General features: G+C 44.3%; 1 protein-coding gene across 2 annotated transcripts in view; it reads left to right on the top strand.

The window, feature by feature from the left end:
- Positions 1 to 22,802, top strand: part of atp8a1 (ATPase phospholipid transporting 8A1) — an 82,026-nt gene extending 59,224 nt beyond the window's left edge. For both annotated transcript variants that reach the window (XM_037459637.2, XM_037459639.2), the window contains 10 exons: positions 3,585 to 3,659; positions 5,084 to 5,206; positions 8,811 to 8,889; positions 10,037 to 10,098; positions 10,303 to 10,359; positions 10,693 to 10,800; positions 16,848 to 16,936; positions 17,259 to 17,351; positions 18,562 to 18,653; positions 20,310 to 22,802. In XM_037459637.2, coding sequence (XP_037315534.1) covers positions 3,585 to 3,659; positions 5,084 to 5,206; positions 8,811 to 8,889; positions 10,037 to 10,098; positions 10,303 to 10,359; positions 10,693 to 10,800; positions 16,848 to 16,936; positions 17,259 to 17,351; positions 18,562 to 18,653; positions 20,310 to 20,407 — 876 coding nt within the window. In that variant the 3' untranslated portion in view covers positions 20,408 to 22,802. The remainder of the gene's footprint in view (positions 1 to 3,584; positions 3,660 to 5,083; positions 5,207 to 8,810; positions 8,890 to 10,036; positions 10,099 to 10,302; positions 10,360 to 10,692; positions 10,801 to 16,847; positions 16,937 to 17,258; positions 17,352 to 18,561; positions 18,654 to 20,309) is intronic.
- Positions 22,803 to 22,877: the final 75 nt, after the last annotated feature.

Here is a 22,877-nt window from a genome sequence, read left to right as displayed (position 1 = left end):
CTGTATGCTTCAATACCTGTTAAGAAATGTCTTCTAAACACTGTCTGGTCCTCTTTGAAACATACCAGGTCCCTTTTCAAAGCAGGTCCGTTTTTTTCTTCTTTTTCCTACGCTCCTTCTGGGGATCCAAGTAGACAATAGGACATTTTTTCCCTTTTGGGCTGCTTCAATATTTCAGCTATCCCTGTTTTGTAAGAACCTGACATCAAACACACCATCAACCCCGGGGTATGAGTAAAAGCTGCATTTGATGCGCCAATAGCTTTACTTTTATGCTTGCACGTTTTTCCTTTTGGAACTCAAAGGCGACCTTGCAGAGAGAATCAAAGGGCGTTGACGTGAATTGTAACTTTTTGTTTGGCGCACTCTTGTCCGTGTAGTGTGTTTGGTGTTCAAGCCTCTTTCCGTCTCGCTCTCTTTCCACCGTTTTTGGATCTTTTGAAGCGACATAGAGGGCAGTGAAGGATTCTACAGATATCGTGGAAGACTTCAACATGAGCCGACCTCCGTCTCAGTCTCTTGGAACAGTTCTCTCAGGGTCACACAGTTCTGACATGTACTGAAGGTTAATTGTTACTCAGAAAGGTGGTCTTTCTGGTCAAGGACTAAGAAGTGGAACTGCTTCAACGTGTTTCTTTTGGCTTTCCTCATGCTGTTGATTGGGGTTAGCATTCCTTTTCCTAATCATTTAGAGAACCCTTTTTCATTGATCACGCTTGAAACATGACTCTCAAATTGTAAAAGACGTTTAGATTTGGGCAAACACATTTGAAACGAAGCTGCATAGTGCAGAATTCATATTTCTTACTTTGCTACAAATTAAGAGGCATGAAAATAATAGAATTCAGCCACATCCAAGTGAAGAGACCTTTCCAAAGGAAGCCATAGCAACTTCATTCAAATCACCCGTCCAGCTGGCCACTTGTGTTTGATTGACACATTGCCAGGGTACTACGGAGGGGGCTGATGGACAAGTGGCATTTATGAGGCAATTACATGAAAGCTCATTCAGTGCAGCTCAGTATAGCTGGAGACGGCTCGGAGTTGCAGAGCAAAGCTTGCCGACCACGGCCCGGTGAATGAAACCACAAAGGACGTGCCTGGCATTGTAAGACTGCTTGTGTTTGTAGCTCCACATATTTCCAGCATATTCGTCAGCTCCTTCTTTATGTCCCTCTTCATTCTTCTTTGTGCATGCATTCTATTAGCGGTTCTGCAGTACTAAGCTTAAGAGTATCAGGGCTCGCATTGTTGGGGACAAAGGTCATGTCCCCCTCCCCCCCCCCCCCCCCCATCGTTTCAACCCATAGTCACTTGTAGACCAGAGCTGGGGAACAGCCTTGGAATCAGTGATTTTTGATTTGCTGATGAATATGCAGCACGTCTTTTTATCGGCTGGCCGGTGCCCAATCCCTCTTTTCTCGACTGCGGCTTCCCTCCATTACTGTTTTTCATGGTGTGCAGTCGGGGAGAGAGGCCAGCCACACCCCTCCGTTGAGTGGCACTCAATGAGGTGAAAAAAAGGGGGGGGGAGGAAAAATCCTGCCTTGTACTTCTCCTAATGAGCAAATCAATGCATCTGTCCCTCAAGAGATGGAAGTGGAAGAAAGAGAGAGAGAAGCTATTGGTACCCCGAGGACCAGGCCAAAACGCTCACACAGAGCCACTTACCCCATGCTATGAATAGGAGCCTTTTTTTAACTTAGCACAACAATATGTCGGCCCAGAGCCTCTCATTGGGCAGAGCTGTAATTAATTCAGCCGTTTGACCCACTCACTAGATTCTCGTTATCGTCGCGGGAGCCACTCTTATGGTTGAACCTGCCTCATGGCTTGGGCTTCATCTACACGTCACCCATAGCAACGGCCCCTTGTATTTTCAGCAAGCCAGGATCCAAGATCACCTAGAACTATTCTTGCACAGCCAACGGATGTCCTGTACACCTCCTGGTTCTCATAGTTACAGCACCACATGCTCCCCGAGTTGAGAGAACATCCCATGTGATTTTGAAATGAGGCCCCCCCCCCCCCCCCCCCTCCGTATAAAAGAAACAACATCATGGTAGAGTGCACCTGATGGAGAGCAAGGCTAGCTCTGATGGGTGGGTGTGTCAAAGAGGGTCCAGGGGCACAACCATAAACACAGGCCTTGTCTATAGGCACCTTCCCCCGCCACCTCACCAGGGAAATGAGGGGGGCAGGGGCTGACAGACATTTGTTTTCATGCATATGCTTACACGATTAAATGGGAGGGGCCAGGGATAGATTGGTAGAGTGGTGGCGTAGACAGCGGCGGGAGGCTGCGGGGGCCTCAAATGGGTTTTGTCCCAATCTGAGAATTTGTAGCAGTTCATGCCTTCATAATCAAGTTAAATGAAGCGAAGAAATGCTTGGTTGGCCACGGCAAAAAGACAGAGCGCCCCTGTTTTAACTGAGGCAGGTCTGGTTCTGGACCACAAAGTGTCAAACTGTGATTTGCTATCCGCATACAAGCAACTTTCAGATGGCACGTGTAGTTTTTCTTCAGAACGTGTGAGGCAAATCTACTTTCCTGAGATATTCAAATGAATGCCTGCTATTTTTCCGACAAGATACTCAACTTCTCTATCGCACACTAATATGGTTTATCAACTATATCTGGCTCCTGTCCTGATCTCGGAGGCCTTGTTTTGTTCTCCTAAATGGGACTAGTCGAGATACGTGATAAGCCTCATCTCCACCCAGCATATGGTTTCTATTACCTCTGCCTCCCTTCTGTGACACAGTATATCAAAGTCTCCATCATTCACAGTTCCACAGCCCTGACTCTAACCCTATAACTAACCCCTTCTGTCACCCACTTGTCCTCGGATAGATCAAGGAGGAAAACGGTGGGCTTGATGTATGTTTGTTGGTAATCCCGTGATGAATCCAGTCTGCAGTTTGCTTCGTAGAGGTGGCACCTGGTGGTCTACGCTCTGCCGCTGTCACTCATTGTTTTAGGATTTATTCTGTTGTGGCCTCTTTCTGCCTAGTTTGAAACCTGTACTTACTTAGACTAATGACAAGTTGATCACAGGGCAGCACTTCAAACAAAACCACATTGGTACTGACGTCTATTTAGTTATTTATCTTAGTCCAATTGACAAAACATTTACTTTATTTATTGTGCTTACTCGCATAACCTCATTTTTGCAAAATGCATCACAGTGCAATGATTTTGAAGATATATCAGCAGTAGCTTTTCGCTCCTTGCAGTTTCTTTCTGAAGTCTCTGTTGTGATAAGAGATGTGAAGAATGCAGTGTGACGGAAGAATTGAGAGTCTGTAGACACAGTGGGACCGTCTCAATTGTGATAGTAGTCACCACTCACCCTGCCTGTCACTACTGGAAAGCATATCCTGAAAGGACAATTCAAAAAATACAGTGATTTAGTGTTTTCCTCATCAGTTTTAGTGAGCCCTACGGTATCAAATTCATGACTGACTGACCTTACTGAAGATGACCGTAATGAGTGTGAGTAAACCAGCGCTGTGATTATTATCTGTTGTTATTTACCCTGATCTAACTTTTTCTGTTATTTCTTTATTTCTGTATCCCTTAGATCTGGTTTGCGTTCGTCAATGGCTTCTCAGGCCAAATCCTGTTTGAGCGCTGGTGCATCGGCTTGTACAACGTGGTGAGTGTTGACGCTTTACTTTCACTGCTTCTTTCCCCCCGCCGCACTCTGACGTAGAACCGATTTGGCATGGTCCTCCAAAAGTCATCCCTTTCCAGCGTGACTGTCATCAACGTCTTTAAAAAAAATTCTTCATTATTTATGACCCGTTGTCAAGTTCATATTCCCTCTGTGCTCTTAACTATGTACTGAATGAGAAAGAACAACAGCTTTACTTGCCCCAAAGAGTGCCGTTAGCGAAGGCAGGACGTTTGGATGATAAAAAGAATACAAAGAACGGAGGAGCAACTTAGCAGGCTGCTGGTGTAGGGAGTCCCTCAGGGCTTTATAGTGGGACCACTCCTAATGAACTCATATTTCATATATGTCATGAATTAGGTAGAAGCAAAACATGTGCATTTGCAAGTCTGATCTTTAATACCGTGCCACAGAACCCATAACAAATTGATCTCTAACTTTAAACTGTTTATTAAAATCATCTCAATTCAATAAACAGAGATTAATGAAAGTGTTGAGTTAAATTGTCTGCACAATTGGCTTCATATTAAACCAATTCATTGGGGAGACAAACTGTCACGTGAGAACGATGTTTCCACAGCCCTTGCCTCTTGTATCCATTCCATAATGAACCGCCGTAGATCTGTTACTGTACGTATTGGTGGGAGGTTCAGCTCACTCTTTCACTTCATCCAAAGAACGAAGGGAATTCCTCCAGCTCAGTGGGAGTTGTCGGAAGCAGTGGGCTGAATCCGCCCCTCAATGGAGGTCTTCCTGGGCCTGGCTCAGAGTGAGAAAGGAGTTCATTGGAGCATGTCCTGTGGCCTGCTGCTCCTGCAGACTCCCTTTCCAGATGGGGTTTCAGGGAACTCACACCAACTGAGCCACACAATAACACCCCTCCTATGCTAAGCAACACTAAGACACCACTAAGAAACTACCCTTTAGCCAGGTTTGCATAGCTGCTTCTTAGTCTAGAGCATTGCAGATGTTTATTAGAGATGGGTTTTGCATATGACTACAGGCATGAAAAATCCAAATAAGAAACCCTAAAGGGTTTTAACGTCGACAGTTTTCAGTGATGTAAAATAAAGATAAAGTGGTACAATTTGAAATGATAGCAGTGATGGAGACGCGTAAGTAGCAATTATACATTTAAATACAACTATTTATAATGTGCATATTCAGTATGATTATGCATTTTAAGAAGTTTGTAAAGTGATTTTTGGCTTCTGAGTGCATCCATCTTTGCTTTTAATACAGAGAGTACTTGTTTGATGGTCAGATGTGGTTGAAACAGTTTCAAAGATACAGGTTTCAGACGAGAGGAATTTGTGTGTGTGTGTGTGTGTGTTTGACATAGAAAAGAATGATCAGCTTTGATCTCAAATGTACCACTGATGTTTCTCTGTGTTTTTCTCATGCAGATCTTCACTGCTCTGCCTCCTCTCACTCTGGGAATATTTGAGCGCTCCTGCAGGAAAGAGAATATGCTGAAATACCCAGAACTCTACAAAACCTCCCAGAATGCTATGGGCTTTAATACAAAGGTAGCACATTTACTTTATTTACATGACCGGATTGAAATACTACTGGATGACTTTTGTTGTCTTTATTTATTGTTGTCTTGACAACTCTTTAATTAAAAACTTGTTCCAATTGCTGTTCTGCTCTTTGCAGCTTTCAGATAAGATAAGAATTATCTACAGATCTATTGTCAGTCAACATAAATCCCTTGAGTGTATTCCCTTTGTCGAATTTAATTCTTTCTTACTGAATCCCCTCTGGAAGCTGATTTTAAAATATACCATTTTGTTGATCTTGACCAGCTCAACTAGTACCGGTCACTGAAAAACATCTGGTGATTTGATCTTTTGAAATTGAGAATTCATTTTTTTGCTCCACCACACAAATGAAAAGGTCAAATTCTTTGTCTCTTACAGCCAATTAACATCGAATTAGATTTCCCTGTCGTGTTGTTGTTGTTCAGGACGGATGCGTCTCCCGTCACAGTGACCTGGCAGCTGTAGCCCGAGGCTCTCTGGCTCGACCCACTCTGTCTGCTTGCGAGGGCTGTCCGTTAGCTTTACCCCCGCTGGTAATAAAGACGTCTCCATGCTGAGCCAGACCCCTGCGCCCTCCTCACAGGCGTGGTGACCTGGTCAGCGCAGCGTGGAGGTGGATTAAAAAGGGATTGGCCGTGGTGGTCAGGGGAAGGGAAGGTCAGATAGGTTGGGGGATGCGGCAGAATGAGTCGTGTAAAGGAGGGAATAGAGAGAGAGTGTGCTCTTTGTGTTGCACCGTTTGTTGCGGGAAATTATGCAATTTGTTTAAGTGGGATTTGGTTTAACCCATGCAGGACCACACTGGAATGCATCTTCAGATGGACTCAACAGAAACCTCTTCTGTTAAAAGTGCCGGCGGTTTTACTGGTTATGAACTTAACAAAGAGGCCTCTGCATGACCTAAGCAAACGAGACGAGTGTACATTTTATAGTTATTCGTATTTAAATTTCACAATTTGTGGAACACAAGTTCAGGTGGAGACCTCAGCGCGAGGCGTCGCCGGGAGCCAACACTAATAACACACCGCTGTAGGCCCAGGCCGTATAGCAGGAGGGAAGAGACGGGAAAACCAGACTTACGGGCCTTGCTGCTGTAAAATTAAAGGGTTTTTTTCCAAAGGGATTCTGGTGCCCAGAACACTTCCACTTTTGTCCACAAGACCGCCAAAATGTACAAAAAAAAATGAAAGGTCCTCGTTGTAGCCATAGAGCTCATTTGGTTTTAAAGCAGACACACTGCAAACTAAATGGGTGGTGGTGTCAGTAGATAAATAGCTTGGATCTCTGTTCTCACAACCGCTAATTCAAACGTCCAACATTTTATTAATAGCGTTATGTGGTAGATTTCCCTCCTTTTTCCTTTTTTGAAGACTGCCAAAAAAGGGTCACAAAAGTATGCGTCTCATAATTAGAAGCAAATGAACCTCAATTTAGTTTGGGCCACATTTTCCAAGACCCATAAATGATGACTCGGCCAGGTCAGCAGGTTGTTTTTGCTGGCTTGTCCGCTCTTTTCCCGAGATATTTTCTCTGCAGCTGGCCCCAGGCGAGGCGAGAAAATCCAGCAGGAATTTGGCCCCTCGGAGCCCGTCTTTCTGCACGCCTGGCTCTTTTGTACACAACAAATACTGTCTTTGTGAATTAAAGCCGTTTGTGTGGGGAGAGGTGCGAGAAGGGAGCGACTGAGGGTGTTATAGACTCGAGGCGTGCCTTTTTAATTATGCAGGCTGTTCAATTTCAATTACATATAACTGATACATGAGTCACTGGAATAAACCAGGCACCCTGTCGTCATTACAAGCAGCTATCACCTTTAAAACGGTACTCTCCCCCCTGTTCTTCCCTTCTCATTTTCCTATTACCTCGCTGGTTCAATATTCGTTATCCGTGTTCATGATCCTTTAGCAATTTGCTGGGCTACAAGGGAAAGAAGGAGAGCAGGGTGGCTCAACGGGTGAAAGAGAGGATCCCAAAGTGACAAATGATTATGAGCATTTATCGTTGTATCGTAGGAACGATTGGGTCGAGGAGGAGGGTGACTAATTGGCATAAACTTGATGTGATTGTTGCATTAGTGCTAATTTAGCCCACGTTTGACGTTTGGGGTAGAAGGGGAGGGGCGGGTTGTTTCAGCCAACCATTGCTAGGTGTATTGGGTTTTTATGTACACAGTGAGAGGGTGAGGTCATCCTGGAGAGGGGGATGGGAGGATGGATGGGGGGGGGGCGGGGGGGGCGGTCTGCTATGGGAATTTGTTTGGTCGATAGGAAAGGTGAGGAGGTCGTGCCACAGAGGCCAAGGTGTATTACAAAGCCTCATAGTCTAGAACAAGACTTTTCCTTTCAGCCTGTCTGGCTTTACTCTTCTCCTCCTCCTCTTCCACCATTTTGGACCAGCCCTGCGCTGTAAAGCAGTACCAGCAGTTATTCGAAAATGACTCAAAGCGACGGAAATCCCGAGAAATGTTGCCTCTCAACTGGTTGAAAAGAGCTTTTGAGAAAGCGAGCCTCTCACTTATCGTCCGCCAAGAACCGACGATTTGAGAAAAGGCCAAAGATTAAAATGTGATGTTTTTTTTCTTTTCTGTTTCTATTTTCCCTCGGTCAGGCGTTTACTCTCTGGGTTTGATGAATTTTCAGCTGTCACAAGTAACGCCGCCGTCTGGGTCAGCGCAGGGAGGGGAAAGGGGCACAAATGTGGAGCGTTTTTTTGGCAGAATAGATTTCACGGCTGTTTCATGCTACATCGTCCATTAGTGTTTCGCTTGGCTCTGGCGTCGCATAATGTAAATTTAAAACACGGTGGTTTTGAAGTAGGAGTATTGATTCAAACAACTCATCCACAGTCTGCGTGCTTGCGTATGCAGACACACACACACACACACACACACGCAGGTTGCGGTCACCGCCACAATTTTTCCAGGCCCTTAATAATTACCATGAGAACCGTTTAATCTCCGTCGGGTCCGTCAGTCTCTCTGTGTGCACTTCTAGACACATTTCTGCTTGTTTAAACTCTCCCGTCATTTATTTCTACACCAGTTAAGATTCTCACATGAAAGGGCCAAAAAGCTTGAAATGTTCTGAGAGGAAAGCCGCACACTAGCAGCACACACATTAGTGTTGAACGCGTTCTTATTGACGAGGAGTTGAGTTTTCTCCTTTTTCCGTTTAATGCGATGAAACGAGTAGAAGTTAAAACCCGTCCGCGGATGTCGTCTACTTGCCTTTCACTGCTCGTACACACACTCTGCAGCCCCTCGCTCTCTCTCTTTCTCCTCCATGACACGCACACAGAGGATATACAACGTGTCTGTCAGCGGGGTGGCCATTCAGCACGGAGGCCCCGACAAAACCGCCACTTAGCCCGGCCCTGGGCTGGCACAAAGGGCCCAGGTCAGGGGTCACCTGGAAGGCTGCAGCTCCCCACACCCTTTTCTCATGCTTTTTTTTTTCTTCTCTCCGTCTCCTTCTCTCTCTTCTTTGAATATCCTGCCGCCTCCAACCCCCCACCCCTCTCTTCTTCCTCCTACTCCACGCCTCTGTCCCCTGCATCCTTCTCCCCTCTTTTTTTTCTTTTTCTTTTGCAGGTCTTCTGGGCCCATTGTCTGAACGGCCTCTTCCACTCCGTCATCCTCTTCTGGTTCCCCCTTAAAGCCTTCCAGCATGGTAAGTAGCTCCCAGAGAGTCCGCCGCGGCCCTCGTGGACTCGCTGCATGAAAGGGGAGGACAGTCAAACACACATACTTTGTCTTAATTAGCTCTCTCTTCAACCGCCCGCTCATGAATTACAAACATGTGTGCGCTCCGGCCAGAGAGACGCACACAAACGAGCGCACATTCATGTGTGCGCCCGTTCACGTGTGCACAGCGCGAGCGCCCGAAATGCTTTAGCACACAGTCGGAATCAAACTTCTCAGGTGATTGAGGGCAGTAAATTGTGCTTTTCATCCAAATGGACACTGATCAGTCTTTGCGCAATTGGTTTTGAATTTGATTCGAGGCGACTTTGTTTATCCCGATGAGGTCAGTTGTGCATGTTTGGTGCACATTAAGATGCGAGGGTTCTATGTGCACCGCGTAGGGAGAATGGGGATTGCGTGGCTTAAGTCTCTGCTGGCCTGAGCAGAGGACCACACAAGCTTGTGCCTGCTCTCCACACAAAGGCGCCAAGCCCCTCACTCTGACTGACAGGCTGTCAGCAAAGCCTCAGCGCTCACAAGACGAGTGACCAGCCGGAAGGGAAAGGAGCCTGTCTGTCTTTCTTTCTTTCTTTCTTTCTTTACTGGCAGCAGTCGCACACTGCTGATATTTTAGCCTCAGCCCAAACCCAGGTGGGCAGTTTGAAGCAACATGTCTATTTTATTTGCGGTTCGTTTTTGTTTAATTTATTTGGGAAACAGTTCTGCTTTAGTCTTCTCAGCAGGTTGGATTCCAAATTGATGACAAAAAAAGCCAACGTCTTTCATTTAGACCAACTCAGTTTTACAGTGTGGCTGACGGCTGCGTGTAGAAACGCTCTCGCGTTATGGTCGCAAAACACAGAATGAACATTCCAGCCTCTCTTAAAGGGCGGTAATGGAAGCAGCAATCGACTGTGGTTTCCTTTTCACTTACCCATGTCCACTTTTATCTCTGAATCTCTGAAAGCGCGTTTGGCACCAGAGTTCACACAGAGATATCCTAAAAAAATCCTATCCATGAGCTGTCTGGTTGTTTACTCGTTGGACCACCTAATGGATCTCTGTATGAACCCCAAGGGCTGAAAAGAGACAGCTTTGGCCCTAAAAGCTTCTGTTGTTGATTACCTTCACAGATACAGTTTTTGGCAACGGAAGAACTCCAGACTATCTCCTCCTAGGCAACATGGTTTACACAGTAAGTGCACCAATCCTCTTGACAGGCATTGTTTCTGCTGTCCGAAACGCTTTAGGTGTATGAGCCAAGTCTTATCCAATTTCTGTGAATAAACACTTTCTTTTCCAATGTATTTCCTTTTTAACTGCTAACATTTTCATTTTTTTTAAGATGAAAGATAACAAATTATTTTGATGCCCTTTTGTTTGATTTCTGTCTCCACAGTTTGTGGTCATCACAGTTTGTCTTAAAGCCGGCCTTGAGACCTCATCCTGGACAATGGTAGGTTGGTGGCTCTGTCTTCTCTCCTTCTCTCGCTAAGGTTCCGCTCTCGCTTTCCAGTTCCTGCATTTTATATGACCAACGATACCTGTGACATATTTTACATCCTCCTCTTATCTCCAAGTCTCTTTATGGTTTGTTCCACGCTGAGCTTGTAACAGTCACCCCGGTGAAATGACATGTGTCCTATGGTAACTCCAAGTTGCTAGAAGCCACTCAATGTGAACCGTTATGCCCGGATTGTTAAAAACAGGCTTAACGGATAAAAAGTATGGCCTTTTCCAGAAAATTCTGAGCCTGACCCATTTGTGTTTCTTTGCTATCCTCTAACAGTTCAGTCACATCGCCATTTGGGGAAGCATCGGCCTGTGGGTGGTGTTTTTCATCATCTACTCCTCCCTGTGGCCCCTCATTCCTCTGGCTCCCGACATGTCAGGAGAGGTAGGCACACACCAGCCAGCATGACCTCGCACACATCTACACAAGAGGCTGATGGGTTTTGGGCAGTCTTGGATAAATACAAAACTCTTATTCTGATCTGATATGCTAATACCTCTTCATATAAACAAACAATTATAAAAAGTCCCAGAGGTGTTTGTGTACACTGTCTATTGTAGTTCATAGAAAGAGCGGAAATTGGAATCATGCAAGAGGTTTGCAATTAGTGCGGCTCTAGTTTTTATATAAACATGAGGTTTTTTTGTGGGGGAAGGAGGGGGAGTAGGATGGGACAGTAATGAAAACAACAACTTCCTCCAGCACTAAAGCTGCTGATTGAGTCGTCTATCACTGACAGACCTGCACTGCCTCATAACTCATTCTGCTACGGCCACATGCTGGTGGGAAATTTCCGAGTTCAACTTGACACAGGTCTTTGTAAGAAGAGCCAGAGGCTTGTAAGCTGTCAAATCTCTGGTTTGTGTTGCATAATGACTTAATTGGGCCAATTAGCCCAATGTTTGTGTTCCTTTGCCCTCCCCACGACTCTGAGTATCCACAAGTGACACTGCAGCCGTCTGAAGGCTGGGCAAAGCCAGGCGAGGATGTACGGATTTAGTTTTAAGTCTTCATTAAATGTAGAAGAAAAAAAAGACAAGATGGAAAAGGTCCCATATTTTCCACACTCTTTAGTTGTTTGGGTTTTTATTTACACGTGAAAGAGACTATTGCCTCGCTGGGTCACCACAGGTGGTTAATGAGAGCCTATTAACCACAGGTGACATTTCCCAGTGCATTCTGGGGTGAAGAATGAGGCATCTTTTCATTAGGGAACAAGAACACAGTAGGAGGCCATTGGAGGAAAAGGGCTGGCACCACACAGCATGCAGGAGAAGAATATCTGTCTGACTGGATTGTGTGTGTGTGTGTCCTGTTTGAGATAAAGCTTCTGGCATTCGGGGATTCAGTGAATGTGTAGATTGTGACACAGTTGGTCACAGAGCGATTCGATCGTTTCCGCCAGCTTAGAACTCGGCCGTCGGTGGTCATATTGAATGGGAATCCCAAAATGTCCGACATTGCTGTGCCATGATTACGCCTGAACGGCAGCTCGCTGCAGAGATCCTTAACTGGGACATTTTGTATGCAGTGAAGTCATTTCAGGTCTTTTAGGTTCAGGCCACAGGTAATATTCACAACGCTCAATGCAAATTCTACGGTGAAAGGTAAGGTCTGCAGGATAAATAACTGAAGGCCTCGTTTGTTCTGCTCCTATGGTTACTTAAAGCAAAAGATTGACTCTTTGTATCTTTACCGTTGAAATGCACTTATTGTAAGTCGTTTTGGATAAAAGCGTCAGCTAAATGACATGTGATGAGAAGACTGACCTCTCATTTCTGTCAAATGAGAATTGCAGCAGCAGCGCTTTGAAATGAAAGCCTAGTTCGTGGTCGCTGTAGTCAGAAGGTGCACGAACAAGCACCGTGAAAATCCTGTGTGGACCCTTGAATGAATTGTTTGCTACAAAAAAAAACATTTACATGTCTAAGATGTGTATAATATACAAAGCAGGCAGACACGTTTTTTAGATGATTTAGCAACAGGAAGTCTTAAATCTTTGTGCGATTAAATATTTTCCAACCAAATCCAATTGTATATACATATAACTTGCGTGAGCCTGAAACAATAAACGGATCAAACTAACGACCCACACATGCACGTAGTTCAGCTTCACTCTGGTCCCTGTTCACGAAGCCTGGTGCTTTCATCCACGCCCTGCAGACAGTTGGTAACCCTACGCCAGGATGCCAGTACATCATCCAGCGGGGACGCATCGCTGCGAAACCCGAGCGGGCTTCAGAGGCCGCGCAACGCTCTAATTCAGCCTCACGTTTTTTTCCACCACGTTTTTCTCTCCACGTGGTCTCCAATCGACGCATATCTTTCGGGCTCTCGGGCCGAAAAGCTGCCGTCTCACGCGCAGCTTTTTCGCCCTTTGTTCTCTTTTTGCCCACACCGCCTCCCCCCCCCCTCCCCCCCCTTGCCCGCTCTTCTCCCTGCCAGTTCCAAAAGACTGCCCGAGGGCCAACAACATAACAGACACCAGAAGTCCTCCGCCTCCCCCTCGCTACCCAGCCCCGCCGCGCCTTTAACGAGAGACGGTGAGCAGCGCTCGGGCCGCACGCGAACACATCCATCAGTGTCAGCCGGACTATTCTCTGGACGATTGACAAGACAGGTGTGGGATCCTTCCACCGCACTGGCTGAAACCCAGAGCGTGCTTTTCACAGCTACTCCCAGAGTTGGCTCATCCTGTTTGCACCTCATAAAAGCCTGACTGAGATATCAAAAGGGGAAAAAAGGGGAGATTGTTCAATCGAAGCCGTGTGTGTAACAACATTTTTAATCTAGCTATCTTTCAATGGTTCAAAAGCAACAACGCTGCTAGTTTAGGAATGCTCTCCTGCTAATATAGTCTTTCAAATAAAAGCTCCAAGAACCGGGCTCTTGTTTTTTTTGCCCACAAGACACAAGTTTTTTTTTTGTTTTTTCAAGAGATCAAACCTGTCACTGAATTTCAAACTTTGGTTGGACCCAGCGATGTTATTACTGAGCCCTGCTCATCACTGCTGTTGACTTAGTCCCTCAGGGGCACTCGTGGAATCCTGTTGGTCCTTCTTCAAGACTCACAAGTGTGTTGTTTGGGAGGTTTTGATGAACTCTAGTTTGCAGATCTGTTGGTCCTCCCTCCGCTGATGATTGATGAACTCATGGCTGTGGTAATAACCGACTGTGGTGCACAGTGTCGGGGAACAGAGCCGCTTTAATCTGCTTACAGTAAATGCGTACAGTAGATCGTGTGTGTGTGTGTGTAGTCGTGGCTGTGAGACTGCGCGCTTTCCAGTGTTTATGTGAGGAATTTCTTCTCTGTTTTTCTACTCGATGTCTTGCGGTCTCTGTGAGGTGACACGCAGAGAGCGTGGAGTGGAAGAAGGACCCAGCTGAGGAAGCCATTGTTTGCTTTACACATTGACCTCTTTTTGGGGTGGATATCGGCTGGTTCGTCTCCGCCGATGTTTTTAGGGGATTTGTGGATTTTCTTTGTCAGACTTTTTGCCCTCTTAATTTGCTTCCTTGGTCTTTTGTGCTTTTCCAACTATTTCTTTTCTCTTTGATCAAGGATGACAGAAGAAAGCATTCCCAGTTATCTTTTTCTTCTATACTGTGCTGCGTATGCTCCCCATTTATTTATAAGAGGCCTACACTTTGTATTAATGAGAAGGTTGGTTGTGGACCCCAATTTTGTTCTTCAATTTCCCTCCTGTCCTTGAAGTCAACACGCACAGCCGATAGGATAATAAATAGCATTGATACGGTAAGTTCTTAATGGACTAAAGTCAACATAGTCAGTATTGATTACACATTTAGCAGCTTGACTACAGCAGTTGGGGGGTTAAGTCGCCTGATTAAGTGCTTTTCTCAAATCCGATTCAACCTGTAATTAAAGGTTTGAACAAAAATCCAGACGTCCATTTTCAGCTCTACTTGCTAGTTGACAGAGAACAAAACGGACCAGGAAAGTTGCGTTTGGTATTTCCCACAATCACTGTAATTACTCCAGGAACCCTCCCCTCTGACCTCTTGACCACCTCCTCAACCCGAAATACTGTCTCCTGCTTGGAACGGAATACAGATGCTATGAAACGTACATCCTCCAGCGGTGTGTTTGTGACGCACGTGTTTACACGCGCCCGCTTCGTCTGGTCTTGTGTCTGGTCCGTCTGTCTACGCGTGTGTGTGTGGCCATGAGGGGGTCGGCGGGCTGTGAAAACACGCCAGCGGACGCTACTGTCTGTCCGGCCAGACAAGTTTATTAGTTTGTCCTGAGAATACAGCCCCACTCGACGGACGCCTCTCACCCCGTCCAGCTCCCAGGGGCCCCCCGGTATGAGCCATCGCCAGCATCCAACAACTCCCTCGGCCCCCCGCTAGTGGTCGCTCAGCCCGTCCAGACGCCTTGATACCAACATTTGTTAATTGTAATTGGTCAGATTTTTTTTTTTTTTTTTTTAGAAACTACTTTTTACATGATTACGGTCTCAGTTTGTGTAGGTTTGTACCTAAGTTGTACCTAATGTTATAATGAGTTATTATAACACATATTTCGTATCATTCTTGTAATTCCAAAGGCTTGTACAGCAATCTAATGGTTCATATATTGAACTCGTTAAAGACAAAGCAGGTTTATTTTTTTAAGCCCAAATACTCTGGATCCCTGGTTTATTTATTTTAAAGACTCTCTGGACAGCTTAAATGCTCTCATTAAAATGCACGATACACTGGATGAAAACGAAAATAATTAAACTGCCTTGCGTGAAGAAAACATTAAATGTTTCCACCAGGGCTGCACAATTTGCAAAATTGACATGAAAATATTTTGTGCTTCACTGCAATTTTCCCTCATCTCAATCATTTTCAGCCTCTCGTGTGACACAGAAAAGCTCCATTCATCCGAGTCCCATCTTAAACTGTAGGAAAAAGACATTTTTGATCTCCTGTCATTTGGGATTTCCTCTTCCCCAGGTGTTTCGTAAGACATCAAAGTCAATTTGCAGGTAATGGCCAACAGATTAGCCAATTTGAGCAAACCCGAACGCTTTGATAGTTTGTGTGTGTGTGTGTGTGTGTCCACAGGGCCTCCCATGTGTCACATTACAGAAAGGACGCTGTTGAGGGGCCCCAGCAGTTTAAACAAGTGGCAATGCGAGTGCGAGTTAGCGAGTTTTGCACTTGGACGTGTAATGACAGATAGTTTCAGTGCGCCGGGCCAAAACAAACACGCTTTCACCCCCCACAAGACGACCCACGTCTCCGCTCCGTTTTACACCCGAAACAACCTCCTGACACGGCCACCGCTTTGTGATTTCTAATTTAAATCATCACAGGCGCCTGTCTGCTAATAATGAAGCCTATTTTTCCTGCAAATGGCCGAGTACGGAGGTGAAGCCTGACTTTTCGGATCACATCCAAATGTGTTTTTCTTTCAGATAGATGAATGAGTCTCAGTGAGGATCACAGCTGTCTCATTCCAAGATTTATTTCCAATAAATGTAAACATTTGTTCTTTGCCACGTTAAAAATAAAACGTCTGCTCACTGTTTATGATTCCAAAGAGTTACGTGACCGAAAAGACAATCCTTTCCGTTGCTGAACTTTTAGTCAACTCGTGTGATAATGATGAGATGTTGCTCAGGAAGATTATATATAATGTAATGATTTCAGAATTATAAGGTGAAGATGTCTTTGATTCCATATTTTTCTTAATTTGTATATTACGGTCTAGTGCCGAAATTTATAATTATTTTCTTGACTACTTTCCTTGATTACAAAAAGCTCCAGGTCTGTAAATACGATATTTTTGGTGATTTCCTATTCAGAAGTTAAAACTTTTTGTTTCTCATGTTCTTTATATTTCATTTTTCACTGCACAGAGCTAGGTGCCTTCAACATTGTACCCAATTCTCTTTAAAGAGCCCATGATGCCCACGCTAATGCCCCAGAAATATAGAGCCTCGCTCCCAAAGCCCGTTAACGCCCTCGTAGACAGTGCGACCTTTTGTATTTGAACGTATCGTTAAAGAACCTCCGATGACGGCGCCGTGTCTCCTGTGTCACAGTTTGACAGCAGCTCTCATCACAGCAAACAGTTGAGCTGTTTTCTCTGTGAAAAAGATACCACTGTCAAAAGACTCCACCGGCACTTCTTCCGCCCCGAAGGGCTGAGAGGTGAAGGAGATCGTCACGGAGACATGGTGTCATTAATCACAGAGGATTAAGTTCTATGGAGCCATCGCGTCTTTATTGCTACACTATTAGTTTTCGCTCTGGGCTGCCTTTGTTCTGTATGTTTTTTATTATGTGCCACTACAGAGGATGAGCATGGCTCATCTTTATCAGGTGTTTTTTTCTTTTCTTCTGATCAGGTGTTGAACTCTGCATTGTCTACAGTGACTCGAGAGTAAGTGTGTCTATGTGTGTGTGTGAGACAGGCGGAGATGATGTTCAGTTCGGGGGTCTTCTGGACGGGCCTGGTCTTCATCCCGATCACCTCGCTGGTCTTTGACGTGGCCTACAAAGTGTGAGTCTTCTCTTCACGTTCCTCGCTCATCATCCCTCCAATACAGGAAATTCCTCCAGAATCTCTCCCCTATCTCCTGAACACATTCCTGCACCTAAGATTTTGCGACAGACTTCCAAGAAAACTTTTTCCTTTTCTCCGCCGTGAATACCCAATTGGAAAAGTTTGCATCTGGTTGACATCAGCCCACAACAGATTCAAGGCATCTGCAGTAATTTGCAGAGCCAGAGGCTTTATCTACTCATGAATTGGGTCAAAAATATCTATGATGCTTTATCATGTTAAACTTCTCGCACATTATATCTTTTCCCTTTTGTTACAGGGTGAAGAAGGTGTGTTTTAAGACCCTGGTGGACGAGGTCCAGGAGCTGGAAGCTTTATCCAAAGATCCTGGAGCAGTGGTGCATGGAAAGAGGTACAGTTACACATCACAGCACTTTTATTGGTGTTTTAGGGTTTTAGATTAACATTTTATGTTTATTGATGTAATCATTCAAGACAAATCACCATTTTATCACCTTCCCAAAGCCCAACTGTGTTACTTTTCCTTCAGTAAATTTCTATGGAGCCTTTTGGCAAATTTTAACTTCAAGTCTTTCTACTTTTGTTCCCTCTGTTACCAAGCCAACATGGTTAATGTTGCATCTCCAGTTACACAGAAATCTTGTTCATGTCTCACAGATGAGGAACTGGGGTGACTTGTGCAGATCAATCAATCTATTTGCATCATTGCCCACAGTGGCCTGAGAATCACAAAGGCACAGCGACTCAGTAATGAATGACATAATCAATGGAAATTGAATACTGTCTCACTGTATATATCAATATAAGATTCAACCCCGTAGGGGCTACACAGTTGACCCCTTCATTCTCTTGGTACACCAAAAATATGAAGCATTTTTGAGAATGATGACTTTGGAGGAACAATCATCTGTGACCACCCAAATCTTTCAAAACTGTACAAATTCTCTGCTCTACTGCCAACAATATTCCCATATGGAAGAGATAAATCCTCAAATTGCTGCTAAATTGCAGGAGTTTGACAGGAATGTCAGTAATCATGTCATCAGAGTGAATGTTTTTTTTTTTAAACGGTAGATGTTTCATTTGAGAGCTTGGATTTTAAAGCCATACATTTTAAGAACGTTTTAGTTGAACCACTTCTGCTCTGCTCTGTGGGGCCTGAGCTCTGCAGCAGGAATCAACATGGCGCAGATCGGTGGGAGATCTCATGCTGGCGGAAAATGATCCCCGAGTCTGGCCACTGTCCCGGACACAGCAGGCTGCAGGCACACACACACACACACACACACACACACAAGCTTACACAAAGAAACATCTAGAGATACAGACACACTGCCACAGGGGTTATTTTGCTTATATTCACATGGGAGGGACTTGTACAGTAACATTTGCACAAATGATGGTTTCAAATTCTTCCCCTATACAAACACACTTTGTTCTTTGCCCGGCGTGCGCTCAGTTGAGCCCCCCTGACTCGGTGGTTTGTACCAGCAGGTTGGCAGGTCCATCCACTGGAGGACACCGGCCTGATGTATGGCTCATTAAAGCTGCCTGTGGTGCTCAGCACGGGGCTAACACCCTGCCTGTTTCTGTGTGTCTAGTTTGACGGAGAGGGCCCAGCTCCTGAAGAATGTCTTCAAGAAGAGTACAGTCAGTTTGTACCGGTCTGAGTCCATGCAGCAGAACCTGCTCCGTAAGTTACTCAGTATTTCTTTGTATGCTCTCTCTCTTTTTTTCTCTCTAAATTCCTTATTTCTCAGGGTGGAGGCGTGAGGCCGTTGACTCTTATCCCAAAGGACACTTCCGTTTATTCCACATTAGATTTATCTGCTACCAAATATGTTCGCTCGTCAGGGGAACGGATCAAGCATCATTACTCTTCTTCTGACTCGTAGTGTAGCTCTAAAACCTTCGTCTGCGGGAGGCACTTCCACCACTCTTCATAAATACTCTGCACAGAAACACAGGTCGCTCACTGTGTCTGCAGGCAGCGCCACAACTGCTCATGTGAACTCTTAAATGAGGTATTGTCAGAGACAGACATGAATACAGTTTGAAAATACTTTGTATCATATTTCACTCCCTTTTTTTTTTTTATCTGAAAAGTTTTTTAAAAACTGACTGCTTACAGTAGGCGTTTTTTTTTTTTTCATTATGTTAAATCCCTTTTTTTATTTCTTGTTTTCTCATACACATCTGTTTTTTCTTGACAATAACGTGGAACACTGAAGTATCTTGGAGTTTACCATTATATATCAATTACATACTTAACTTAAACTAAAACCTATTCATTTAAATCATAGTTTTTCCAGGTACATTTTTAGCTCGAAGTTTGATTAGCTGCAAAACGACTTCAATGTCTTTTTCTAAATGTTAGGTACTTATTACCAAGTGTATACTTGTGTATCAAAGTAATATAGCTTTCGTATCAGCAGCAACACTCAATTCCACTGATACTTAACGCATGGGTTTGGTGTTCTGTTCTTCTGTTCATCATTTTTCTCTTTTTTTGTTTCTGTCCTGTCTGATCAGTTTTGTTTTTTTTGTTTGTCTCATAGGTGGGGATGAGACCGTTGTTGTGTGATACCTTTTTTTAAATTTCCCCATTCAAACCTCAGCCCGTTTTTAAAAAGCCCTGCGTCCACTAGCTCCCCGATAGTCGCCTCTCTCCCTCTCTTTGTCCTGGTTGTTGACTTCCTGTCCTCCCTCTCGTGTGCCCTGAGTTGAGATCAGTAGAGCGAGATAACGATGAAATGTTGCGCTGTTATTCCCCCACAATGCACTCATCTCAGCGGGGTCCTTTGAACTTCCCCGCTGGCCTCCAGGTGGTGACCGAGTCATTTGACACCTGAAGGTGAGTCAGGGGTCGAAGGTCATAGCGGAGCCGTGTAAAAACTTTAACGTGGTAGATCACGGAGCTGCTGTATAACAATTTTAGGGTTGCTGTGGGGGTAATATTTTCATCAGATTTATTTTAAAGAATACAGGGACATTTTGGGAAATTTCTTATTTGATTTCTTGCTGATAAGATGATCAATACATTTCACCTGTCTGCTACATGTGAAACTACACCTGTTTTACATTAGTCCCCATTTTTCTAAGAAAATCATTTATTTTTCTAATTGTCATGAGCATTTTTTCAAATGGTTTTTGAAACTTCGGAAGTAGGTTAAAAAACGGGTAAAAACTGCTAGCCTTGTTCTAGCTCCAAGCAAATTTGTCTCATATATATATATATATATATATATATATATATAATTCAGTTGTGTTTTTTTCTGTTGATGATTACCTTTTGTTACACAAACCACCGACGTTCGTACTTTTAACTGCTTCGACCTTTTTCCTGCAGACGGCTACGCCTTCTCCCAAGACGAGAACGGAGTGGTGTCTCAGTCGGATGTCATCCGAGCGTACGACACCACCAAGCAGAGGACCAACGAGTGGTGAGCCGCCGGCCCTCTGGTCGGCCAATCAGGAGCCTCAAACAGCCCTTTTTACTGGCGATATTTGAAGCTCAGCGGTGGAGGTGGTGGTGGGGGGGGGGGAGGTGCGAGCGCGTGCCTCTAGCACTGAGGGGATTAGTTTTGACGTTAATAAGAAATGGACAGAAGAGTGTCTTTGAAAAAGGGAGAAGGGAGAAAAAAAGAGAACAAGGAACGGTACACATTGTGTTCACTATTAGCTGCAGTTGTGTGTCCAGCAGACATGACGAGCACTGTGCTTTCTTAGCAGTCTGTGGTCTGAAGCTCTTCACTGTTCTGTTCTGTTTGTTGGAGTGTATTGAAAATCATTCAGTTATACAAAAATCATGCTCCCAAACGCTGTTGTCATAGAATTGCAAATACTGGACGCCGATTTGTTTTCAGAGGATTTGAACTTGTGAAAGATTGCCAAAGAGCAGTCGCATGTACAATCTTCCAAGTACTAGTGAATTCTGATAAACTGTAAACCAAATGTAATCACACTCCTGAGTGTATTCCAACACTAAACGGACCACTTCAGAGCAGACATTGTAACATTTTCTTTTTGCACTTAAGGAAGCATCTATTGTGTAAGGCCTTACATTTGCTCATGCCTTCATCCTTGTTTCTCTTCAAAAATGTTTCTTTCCTTTTCTATTTTTATGTTTTGAAAAGTATGTTAATATCGTGCCTGGTTTTCTTTGTTTGTTTTTCCTTTTTGATTCTTTGAGACGTTGCCTCCCGCAACACACCGTAGTCCTGTTTCCACCGTTTTTTACAGCAGAAGCATTGCTTGCGACAAATAATTGCATTCCACACATCACTCCTGTCTCAACAATCACAACGGTGCCTACGTAGAACCTTTCCCTCATAGAAGAAGAAGAAGATGAAGAAGATAGCCAAGAATAGTTTAGCCAGCTTGCTTAGACCAGTGCTCCACATACACACACACACACTCTCTCTAACTGAATACAAAGTCACTGTCTCCCCACCACAGTCTTGCACTCGTACAATGTGAAAACTACAGAGTGCCTTGTGGCACAAGTATAAACCAAGATTTGTTCCTGCAGAGGTGAACGGGAGGTTCTTCGATGGTCTTGTTTGAGCTCACAGTGGTGACAGTGTTTCCCTTAAAATGGAGATTTTATCCTTCTAACATAAGTGCCATTAGCTTAAGGGGGAGAGAAGTATTTAGCCAGGGAAACTCCACGACAATATCAAAACTACTTTGTCTCTATAGTTATTTTGTGAATTTGTATTTTTATATTGGAGATGTATGAATTTTGCATTAACTGGCTTTGTAATGAACTGTAACTGTCTGTAACTGAGTTTTTTTTCTTCCTTTTCTTTAAACTGGCAGGATAGAATAGATGGAAGGGGGGAAACTAAGCTCTCTTAAATGTCTCGTTAGTATTAATATTGTTACAGCTTGATTTATTTATAATTGACTATTAATGTCTGTGTGATTGCTTTCTTCTCCCTATGGGAGATCAGATCGGTGTGTGTGAATCGGTCAGTTTCTTGCCTGTGCGTGCGCGCATCACCTCAACTGTGGATAACTTCTATGTAAGCATTGCATGGCTGTGTCCTCCGTGTGGGAGTTTGTCTCGTATCTCGTGTTTAAGAGTGAGTGTGTATGTGTGTGGCTTGCTCCAGTTGTCCATCTGCACGACTCCAGGTATAGCTATGTTGTACTGCTGTGTGCTGATGCATGGCCCGTATGTGTGTGTGTGTGTGTGTGTGTGTGTGTGTGTGTGTGTGTGTGTCAGTGTGTGTGTCAGTGTGTGTGTGTGATCAAACTCTCGACCTCGACTGTGAGAGTTTCTGATGCTCAGCCCGCTTCGACAGGAGATGTTGCACAATGCACTCGATGTACCTTTTCCAGTAGTGGATATCTGGTTTCAGTGTATGATTTGAGTGTAAATGTTTGTAACATGTTTTCCTCATGCAGTGTTCCTCTGCTTTACAGGAAAAGCTCTTCACTGAGGGTTCACGATTTATTTTTTTTCTTTTAGTGTAAAAACTCTGACGTCATCTTGTCTGAAGTTTCCACGCCGCTGAATGTGGATGTAGACTGTAGCTTTCTTTTTCCAGAAAACATAAAACACACGTTGTCTGTGAAAGTTGTGGGCTGCATGGATGGATAACAAACTGTTCTCTGAAATGTTTAACTGTACTACTTTGATTCTCCCGCAAGTGTCAGTCACTTTACGAAAGAGAAACAAACTGCACCTTTTAACTCTACTTTTTAATCTGTTTATCATCCGTCATTTTGTTCGATGAATGTTCTGCATGTTGGGACTGCAAACTTATAAGTGTTGTCTTTTCCTGCCATGAAGGACTACTGAAATAAACTTTACACTCATGGAGGAACAACGTGATCCCTGCTGCTTATTCTCCTATGTGTAACAAGAAACAAGAGAGTTGGATTTTCTTAAAGATATGTCACTAATAAA

This window comes from Pungitius pungitius, chromosome 2, assembly GCF_949316345.1.
Source record: "Pungitius pungitius chromosome 2, fPunPun2.1, whole genome shotgun sequence".
In the NCBI taxonomy this organism is placed as follows: Eukaryota; Metazoa; Chordata; class Actinopteri; order Perciformes; family Gasterosteidae; genus Pungitius; species Pungitius pungitius.
This window is presented reverse-complemented; position numbering and strand designations above follow the sequence as displayed.